This window comes from Gavialis gangeticus, unplaced genomic scaffold (assembly GCF_001723915.1).
Source record: "Gavialis gangeticus isolate Ggan-Ray unplaced genomic scaffold, GavGan_comp1, whole genome shotgun sequence".
Classification (NCBI taxonomy): Eukaryota; Metazoa; Chordata; order Crocodylia; family Gavialidae; genus Gavialis; species Gavialis gangeticus.
In genome coordinates this window covers 27,713,759-27,723,708 of record NW_017728995.1, presented here as the reverse complement: position 1 = coordinate 27,723,708, position 9,950 = coordinate 27,713,759, and the positions used below count along the sequence as shown (strand labels likewise).

At 42.9% G+C, this 9,950-nt stretch overlaps 1 protein-coding gene across 1 annotated transcript in view; it reads left to right on the top strand.

The window, feature by feature from the left end:
* LOC109287755 (T-kininogen 2-like) overlaps positions 1-9,950 on the top strand; it is a 47,908-nt gene that overhangs the window by 27,281 nt on the left and 10,677 nt on the right. Inside the window, exons 4-7 of the mRNA XM_019503043.1 lie at positions 1,620-1,792; positions 5,669-5,776; positions 7,078-7,159; positions 8,456-8,625. Coding sequence (XP_019358588.1) covers positions 1,620-1,792; positions 5,669-5,776; positions 7,078-7,159; positions 8,456-8,625 — 533 coding nt within the window. The remainder of the gene's footprint in view (positions 1-1,619; positions 1,793-5,668; positions 5,777-7,077; positions 7,160-8,455; positions 8,626-9,950) is intronic.

Below are 9,950 nucleotides of genomic sequence, written 5' to 3'. Positions count from 1 at the left end.
AAGAGCAGAATCTCATCCAAAGATTCCTGTGGAAAGAGGTCAATAGCAATGGGTTCAGCCTGGTGAATGATTTCACAGCTCAGTCTCTCATATGTGAGCACCATATTGTTCAGCCATTAATACAGGAACAGTTCTACCGTGTCCTTAAATTGTTCCACTTCCAGCCAGATTACATCAGGTGAGGATCAGGCCCACAAACACTACCTCAATTCCATAGAGATCTAATACTCACTTTGATTCTCAAGTTCACTGAATTATGAAATTAATTTATGCAGTGAACTAGGAAATTAATGTATGAAAATCCAGCCGATCATTGTCAGGCAGGAAAGAGGGGTAATAGGATTAGTGGTAGGGAACACAGTCTAGAGCCTCCTCCATCTAGGTTGCTTAGTCAAAACCAGCCCAATTTGACGGTGCTTGAAAGTTGATTTTACTGAAAACTGATAAACGCTTGGCTGCCCATGTGAAAGTTAGAGGCAGTTCACACAATCTGTCTGCTGAGCACCTGAATGTAAACCTATACAGGAGCTCTGCATCATGGTGGCCCACCAGAAAAGCTGCCAGTTGAAATGTTAATGCCTGGTGGAGTGTATAAGATCTCCATAGATTATCCTGTAAAACCAGACGTCAGGGAAATTTCACTTTATTGCAACTCCAGCTGTGGTACCCAGTGGCTTTTGCCATTCTCTTATCTATCCACTGCTGATAAATGACATCGTTTCTCACACATCTTCAGAGCTATGTGTTATATTTTCTTCTTAAAATAGAGAAGAGCCTAAAACTAAATCTTAGATTCCTAGACTCCAGAAATGTATGTTACTCCAGATTTGGATCGCAATTTTGCTGTACTGAGCCATACGTTTGGGTTTTAGCAAATACAACGAATTTAGATCTAGGCTGTAAGCACTTGTAGTCTGGATCTGTATTTTGCTGTCCATTTGAAGGAAGTGAAGATTCTCACTCCTTAAATCAAAGGAAATTTTGATAACCATCTTCAGCTATAAAAGGGTTGGTATAAATGGGGGGGGGTGAAACCTACTTTTTTAATCCTCTTTCGGGCAGGACAAGTAATAATGGGCAAGATGGGAGATTTAGGTTGTACAGTCAGAAGAACTTTCTAACTGTGAGGATGATTAAATACTGAAATAAATTACCTAGAGAGGTTGTGGAATCTCCATCCTTGGAAGCTGTTAAGGGCAGTTTAGACAAATACTTGGCTGGGATAGTTCAGACACAGGCCTGGAGCAAAGCATTGGACTAGGTGGCCTCTTGTGGGCCCTTCCAGTTCTCTCTGGTTCTAAGAGCTCACTTGTGCCTAGTAAGTGCAAGGGGGTTTGGTGCTATCTTTTATTGGGCCAACTGGGAGAGATATTAGACATGCTTTCAGAACAAAGTGCCATTTTCCAGGTCCAGGCTTCAGAAAGAGCACTTTGTGCCCAAAAGCTTGTCTAACATCTTTCCAACCGTGCGGTTGATCCAACAAAATATATAACAAAAGAACCCTTACTCCTGACATGTATCATTCACTATCATGGATACAACCCTTCAGAACTACCCCAGTAAGTGAAGCTGTTTCATTGAGCAAAACCCATGATTTTTTTGGTTGATTTGTTTTCCAGCTGCAGGAAGAGTGACTCTTTCTCATGCTCCATGTCTTGGATGCTACCATCCCATACCAGGCAACAGCTTAGATCTGCTACCCATTCTGAGATATGCCATTCGAATCTTCAATAAAGAAAGTCAGAAATCCTTCCTGTATGAAGTTGGTGAAATAATAACAGCCACAAGACAGGTTTGTATACTGGATTTTTCTTTCATTTTAGGGCACGTAGTACTTTGGCTCCGCCTATGCACTTCTTTTTTTATTACATTTTTATGTTATACTTCACAGTCCTAAGCTGTGTGCTATAAAAATTATACTGTATTGTTCTAATTATAAGTCAGCCCTGCATATAAGCCAAATCCATGTTTTCAGGTTCAATTTGAGGGGGAAAAATTCTCTTGAATATTGGCTGATGCTTGTGCAAAGGTCAACCAAAAATCAGATCTTATAGTGCAATTATAACCTTATTGTCAGCACCCTCGTTATAGGTTTATCTTGCGTATAAATCAAGGGCAATTCTTATGGCTCTTTTTTGAGGGGAAAAAAGGTAAACTTATAATCAGAACTATACAGCACTTTTCATTTCTATAGAGGGGGAAACTGAAGCACATCTTACTGAATACCTGATTTTCAGAGCTTCTATGTTCTCTGGACTGTTAGTAAGCATGGTGTGTTTGAACAGTGTTCAATATTAGTTCAGCTGTTCCTGTTGCCAATGCATACTGTCAGCAATCTGCCATGTTCCACACACAGAGGCAGCCTGTGCCACTTGTTGCATGTACGCTGCAGGTTTACCAGCCCTGTTTTAAGGTATAGACAAAGTTAAAGAAGAAGAGTGGGAAAAAAGCCACACAGAACTTGTCTGTTACAACTGAATTCTGTATTTTGTGGGAATTCTGGATAGACTGGAAGTGCAGGCTCCAATCTCAAATCAATCTGAGAGAGTTACTTATCTAAGTTTAAGTATTACGTGCCTAAAACAAGTGTGTATCCCTTTTCTTTGTATATCTGTATGCTTTTGTCTTTGTGCCTTCTAGTCATGTGCTAGCTTCATCTCCGCATCTGGAATCAAATCAGGTGTATTAAGAAAAATCCATTCCCTCCGCTTTAATTAACTCCACTGGTCCTCTGAGTGGAGACACACACAACACAAACCTTGTAGGAAAACTGTTCCAGGAGCTGTAATAGAGCCCCTGGAAAGGAAACTGCCACATCGCCTATGAGCCCTGGAGGGTCTTCACATCAGGCCTATACAGACCATCCAGAGGACTCCACCAGGATGAACCAAAGAAGGAATACATCATATGCTTGTTTTAATCCTAATCCAGAGCCCTCTGAAGGCAGCAGGATTGTGCCCATGGACTTCATTAGACTTTGGATCAGGTTTGTGTTACAGAGAGGATGTAGATACTACTCTGTTCCATGGGTTGGGAACATGGGTAGCCACTGAGTAATGCTGCAGTCTTGCTTCCTGGCACTAGTTTAGGCATGGATTTTCAAAGCAGCCTTTCCATTCCCAGATCCAGCCTGCAGAAAGTCAGATGTGCAGGATGTATGTAAATTAGGCCACACTGCCCACTGTGTTCCAGGCCACGTGCACATGGTGCCCCCTTTATCTTGCTCCTGGCAGCCCCAAGCAGCCCCTTGCAGGCTGGAATACTGCCTACCTGCGAGAGGAAACTCACTGTTTCCCACAGGAACCCAGGTACCCGGGTGCCCCTGATTGGCCAGGTCTACCCAGCCCCTTCCCAGTGTGGTGGGGCTGGGTCAGGGCTGGGCTTGGCTGGGCCGAGGAGTTGTGGGAGCTATAGCCACCTCAAAATTCATCTTAGCCCCCCCCCCCTTAGCCACCCTGCCAGCACCACCACTGCTTCTGCCCACCCACCCCATGCAGCTGACCCTGCCCCACTCCAAGCCCAGCTCCCCCACCAGGAAGAGGCTGAAACTGCCTCTGCTGGGAGTGCCGGACCTTTGCAGGCTCACCTATGTGTGGCAGGTGGGCGGGTGGTGAGGGCGCTGGAAGGGGTGGCTATGGGGAAGCTAAGGTGAACTTTAGGGTGGCTATAGCTCCCCCTATGCCATCCCTGCCTGCAAGGCATGGAGGCCCACCGCCCCTTGGCAGCAGCAGCACTAGATGGGGAAAGGCCCCCTCCCCCCTGCTGGAGTCCAAGGCTCCAATAAATCTTAATCTGCCACTGAATAGAGATGTATTATTTACTCTCTTACAATACAAGAGCTAGGGGTCATAAAATGAAACTAGGAGATAGTAAGCTTAAAACTAACAAAAGGAAGTTCTTGTTCACATAGTGGGAGTATCTACATGTGCAATTAACATGACAAAATGAACTCTGGCGATTTGCTTCAGCTGCTCCCAGGCACAGCGTCTACACATGTACCCAGGGCAGCAGCACTTTCAGCCTGGGCACTGCATCCAATTCTGGGCACTACACTTCAGAAAGGATGTGGAGAAGCTTAAGAGAATCCAGAGAAGAGCCACACATTATTAGAGGCCTAAAGAGCAAGCCATATGAAGAAAGGCTGACAGATATGGTACTTGCAGCCTAGAAAAGAGAAGACTTTGGGGAGATTTGGTGGCAGCTTACAAATATATCAGGGGTGAGCATCAAGGGCTAGATGAACAACTATTCACCAAAGCACCCCAGGGGAAAACCAGGAGAAATGGTCATAAAGTCCTAGAAGAAGGTTTCAGACTGGATATAAGGAAAAAATTCTTCATGATTCGTGTGCCCAGACTCTGGAATGGACTCCCAGCAGGGGTGGTGCAGGCACCTACCATGGAGATCTTTAAAAGGGGACTGGATGCACACCTTGCTGGGGTTATTTGACCCCAGAAATCTTTCCTGCCCAGAGCAGGGGGGATGGACCCAATGATATCACACAGTCCCTTCCAGCCCTAAACTTATGTGAATCGGGGGTGGAGCAGCCCAGCCTGGCAGGATGAACAGGGGGTCAGCTCCAGGTGGCAGTGGCGGACAGCAGAAGGGCTGGCTAGGGCAGGAGGGTGCTAAAGTGTGGGGCTAGGCAGCAGGCAGCTCCCACATTTTAGCACCCTTGTGCCCCACCCAGCCCCTGTCACCATCTACACATGCATTTCAGTGCACGTAATTACTCCATTGTACAATAGTGCTGTCAGGGACAGTACTGGAGTTAATTAATTTACAACGCCTTTATACTGCACACATGTGGATGGTGATGCTTTACTGCAAAGCTAATTAGTCTACTCCATAGTAAAGCGCATATGTAGATGCACCCAGTGTGTAATTGAAGTGTGGACCTCATTGCCATCACATGTTGTGGAAGCTGACAGTTTAGTTGGATTCAAAATGGGATTGGACAGATTCTTGGAGGAAAGGGCATTAGTAGCTATTGATCACAAGAGTTAGGAATACAGCCTCTGAATCAGAACTTCCTGGACCTTCTACACTGGAGGTTAAAAGTGAGAGGAACAGTAGGAAAAACCCCAGACATACCCAGTTCACTCTCCTTTTCAGCATCCACTCTCTGCCACTGTAACACAGGGTAATAGGCAAGATGGACCTATGGTCTGACCCAGTAAATGGCAATTCTTATGACTACCCCTACCCTGAAATGCTGTACACAGGGATTGACACACTGAGTCAAAGCAGTAGACGACTTTGTCCACCCTGATGCACTATCATTGCATCTGTGCAAAGGATTGGACTAGATGACCCTTAAACTGCTTCCAACCCCATGGTTCCAGTTAGTGCAAGCCACAAGCCAGGAACAGATGTTTTGGAGGAAATACAAGAAACCTTATGCTATGGGACAAGAGGTTTGGAATGTGAACGTGGATATGGACACAAATTTCACAGCTGGCCCCTGAGACTCTTCTGGAAAACAAGGATAATATTTTCCTGCTGTACTGAGGTGTGATATGGCTTACAAACTTCAGCATGATTGAAAGCCTTGGAAGGAAGGTCCTACAAAAATGTTGTTATCTTGCTGTCCATTTGGTGACTTTAAAAGTTTTATTTCTCAAGACTTACTGAATCATTTGAGATGTCTCCTGAATATCTGTTCCAGGTGGTAGCTGGATGGAACTATGCAGTTGAATATACGGTCAAAGAGACAAATTGCTCCAAGGAACAATTTCAGGATTTAAGTCCAAAGTGCAAGCCCATTTTTGGAGGCGTAAGTAATCTTTACGTATAGCTGAATGAACATGTTGGGAAATAATAATGATGACAAAGATTCTAATTCAGCAAAACGGTTAAATGCTTGTTCAGCTTTAGGTAACTGGAACTTCAGCATAGGCTTAAAGTTAAACATGTGCTTATGGTGTTGGCACTGGATTTATGACCCATCTAGCCATCATATGGATGGTACTGATAGGAAGGGGCATGTTTAAGTGCTTTGCTGAATCAGGGCTCTTGAAATGTCTTTAGATTCACCTAGGCAACCAAAAAAGTCTCATCAAAACAATAAAGCTTTATTCAAGGAGATCCTGGCCAAGAACTCTGCATGGGAAAGCAGTAATGTAGTCATTAAAATGGCAAACTCTAAGTAGCCTCAGGCAGATAGTTCCTAAGGAAAGTAAGTAGCCAAATTCCCATTTTTTTGCATTGCAGTCTAAGCAGGAAAGCCCTGAAGGAAATAATAAATAAATACACATATTTCTCCTATGTAGCACTGAGTTACCAGCTGGCTTGCACACAGAAATGGTAGGGACGGAGAGGTCATTTTTGTTCAAGAATGCTTGCGTTAGTCACTGTACTGACAGATATGCCTAAAATCATATTGTGGACGGTAATGAGCAGGCTACCAAAAGCTACTTATATGTACGCAAAATCTATGTGTAGCAGATAAATGTCACTGCAGAATGTCTCTGATTGCTGTTCACAAATTCCTCATGGGATGTTGCTACCCCCTTCAGAAGTGCTGTCTGAAAGGAGAAGGGATGAGACCACACTGTTCTGAATTGACAAGGGAGTGACTGCCGGACTATCTGAGAGACTTGCTAGTTAACCTGAAGCTCATCACTTAATCTGCTTGAGCCTCCATTTCCTACTCTGTCAAATGATTCATGAATTCAGCCAAACTACCACAACTGTAAGACTGATCACATGGCTTTTATAACAACCCCTTAGCTCCTTGGCTGTTAAACAACCTTATGAGCTGACCATATATGGCCCTTGGTAAGGATCAGAAGGTCTTGTCAACATATCTGCAGGGCATCTTATTTTTCCTGATCAGAAACTGCTGGGCTTGAACCCTGTCTTTATGTCCACCAATACAGCTCAAGAGAAAACATGGTGAGAACAATGTAGTTGCACTATTGTGATGGGAGCCATGATCACCCCTTCAATCTCTCTCTCTCTTTCTGCATGGCCCAAGGTTTGGGGGTTTTTTCTTCCTATGATGAGGAGCTGTGGGACATTTACATATGAGTTTAGGATTCTTAAAAGCTGTTTTTTGTTTTTTTTTTAACTCAGCATGTAGGTCACTGTGTAGCCAAGGCTTTTGTGGATCTCAGCAACACACTTGTTGATGTTACACAGCAATGCAAGTTTCCAGGTATGTGAAAATTACCATAATCTGGAAAGTGTTGAAACTGCAGCTGATATGTTACAATTACAATTTACTGTGTAATCAAAATGTAAAGGGATTGAGAAAATAATGAGAGGAGAAATGCTGCTGGGAAAGAAAAGAAATATCAAAAGTCTTTTCCCTTCTCAGCAGGAAATATTAATGCACAATTTTCTCATTTCCTACAAGTATGTAGGAACAGCAGGGAAAGTTATTATCTCTGATCTGTCCACCATCTCTGTCTACTATGGCATGTTGGGCTGGCCACTGGGCTCCATACAGGGATTACCTGGATAATCTCAGAGTCAAACCCACTATAAAGGTTTGCAGGGCAGCCTAGACAGCACATTTTTTAACCTAAACTTTATTTACAGGTAGAATAAACTTGCTTACTCCTTTATACCATCACAGTCAGAAGAGGGCCTTTTAACAGACATTAATGTCACACCATTCATTTTCACTATGCGATTTTTCAGATATGCTTCCAGAAAATCTAGATTTTCCCAGGAGCTCCAGTCCACCCTCCCACATGACAGAGAAGTCCGCCATGTAGGGCCTTCACAAAGATACAGATGTGTCCAAAAAAGATAGTACAACATGGTCACAACTAGGTTTTGTATGTATATCCCCTTAAACTACACAGCCATGGCCATCCTAGCTGGTGTCTTCCCAGAGCCTGTCCACAGATGTCTAGTGCTGTCACCATTTGTATTTCATGTCCTCAGATTTATTCTTAAATTTGATACCTTGGAAACCTTTTCAGGGGTATGATTTCCCACCTCAACCTGATTCTGAAATAGCTACTTTCCTCTGCAGTCACGGAGTACAATGTGAACATACCCCTAGATATGTTTTACTCCAAAGAATGCTAATGATCGTCTTAAAAATACAGTTGCTCATGCCTTATAATGTGCACTCAGAGACCTCAAGGCTTGAAGTTGTCTCAAATCCTCTAATCCAGACCCTCATCCAGTTGCAGATGAGTCTGTATCTGCCTTCTCCACTGGCCTCACTTTATGTATATCTCTCTCACTTCTAGGAGAAGCAGATTATTGATCAAAAACCCAATTTAGGCTTAAATGCTGAATACACCTCTCAAATTCATCAAGGATATAGCAACACATACACCTCCCATATAAAGCTCAAAATATTTAGGTTCAGCCTGTCAGGGTCAAACACATTCCGTTCAGACACTGTGGGTTTCCAAATAGATGGTTCTCCAGGCCTAATACACACTGAATCTTTTCCTCTTTAGATTTATATGTAACCCAATGTTTCTTTCAGTTGAGGAAACTGTACCTCCTCCACAGATCTGTCCTGGCTGTCCAAAGCGCATCCCAAATGACAGTCCAGAACTGAAGGAAATACTGAAGGCTTCCATGGAGAAGTACAATTCAGAGAGCAATGATGATTTCTACTATAAAGTTGAACGTGTACTCCACACCACAGTCCAGGTTGAAATTTGACCTTCCTTCTTAATTCAGTTTTATTTAACATCATCCCTCCTTATGTTGTAGAGATGGTCCTAGGATGGGGCATATCTACAAGTCAGAGCTGAATCAAGGCTCAGTTTTGGAATCCTAGTAGTTGCTACACTTGTCCTACTGTTTGAACCACTATCACCTGTACTTGCAAAATTGCAACCATCTTAGGTTTTATCCAAAAAGGAGTAAAAAAAAAACAAAACATTCCTTAAATACCATTTCAGTATGACCTGGACCCAAAATCCTAAGGATAGGTACAGATTCAAGGATCTGATATGTCCTTCTTTAACAAATCTTTTTCAACATCACATGGCTATCCATGATGGAAGGTAGGTAAGATTATTCAGTGCATCCTCCAGGCTCAGCATTCTATCCTGTTATATTCTCCGACGCCTTGTCTAAAAATGGTTTTAGCGAGCTCAAAAATGGATTTTCTCCTGATTTCTTTGATAATCTGATTACTTGCATCCAAATTCTGCACTTAATAGCACACCTTAGTAACTTCACAGAAATGGAACAGAAGTATTGTAGATTCACACCACTGTAAATCTCAAAACAGAATTTCAATCATTCTGCTGTATCCAAATATGACCCTTATCTTTAACTTGTCTATATATGAGAATGCATAGTTACGGCACTGTATAAACAAACCATTCCTATCTCAGATTCCAACAGGTCTCATTGTCAGGAAATACTGAATATTCATTATATATTTTCCTTTGCTAAATGCCTTATAGAGGAATACAAACCTCTTTTAACCCCTCTAATAGATTCCTTTCCTTCAGTGGTGTTTTAACAATTCAAATACTTATAAGAAGTTATCATTTCAGTACTGGGAGCTGTGATCTTAATACTCACTGCTGAAGCTTTCAGTTGACAAACACTTCCTGTTTGTAGCAAGATGCACTGATTAAAACCTTGAGTGATGAGACTCATTTTCAAGGTAAAAATACCCACCTAATTGGGAAAAAAGACAAAACAAATTAATTTAGACACTACATAGAATTAAAACAAATAAAATCTCCATCTTTTCCACTTACCCAAATTGTACCAGCTTGTGACAGTTGTGCCTCCCCGGGGCCGTCTATTCATGGTCCCGCAACACCGATCAAGGGTCAACCACCCGCCTTCTCTCCTGCCATGCCTTGTTGTTATTCGCTTGATTGGAAGATCTTAATCAAACGGGAGGCTGCCTATTTTCTGTCTTGGTGCCTGAGGCACTATCTGCAGCTCCTTTTCTCCCCTTATAACGCAGCCCAAGCCTCGCAGATATATCTGGTGTTGTTCAGGTCTGT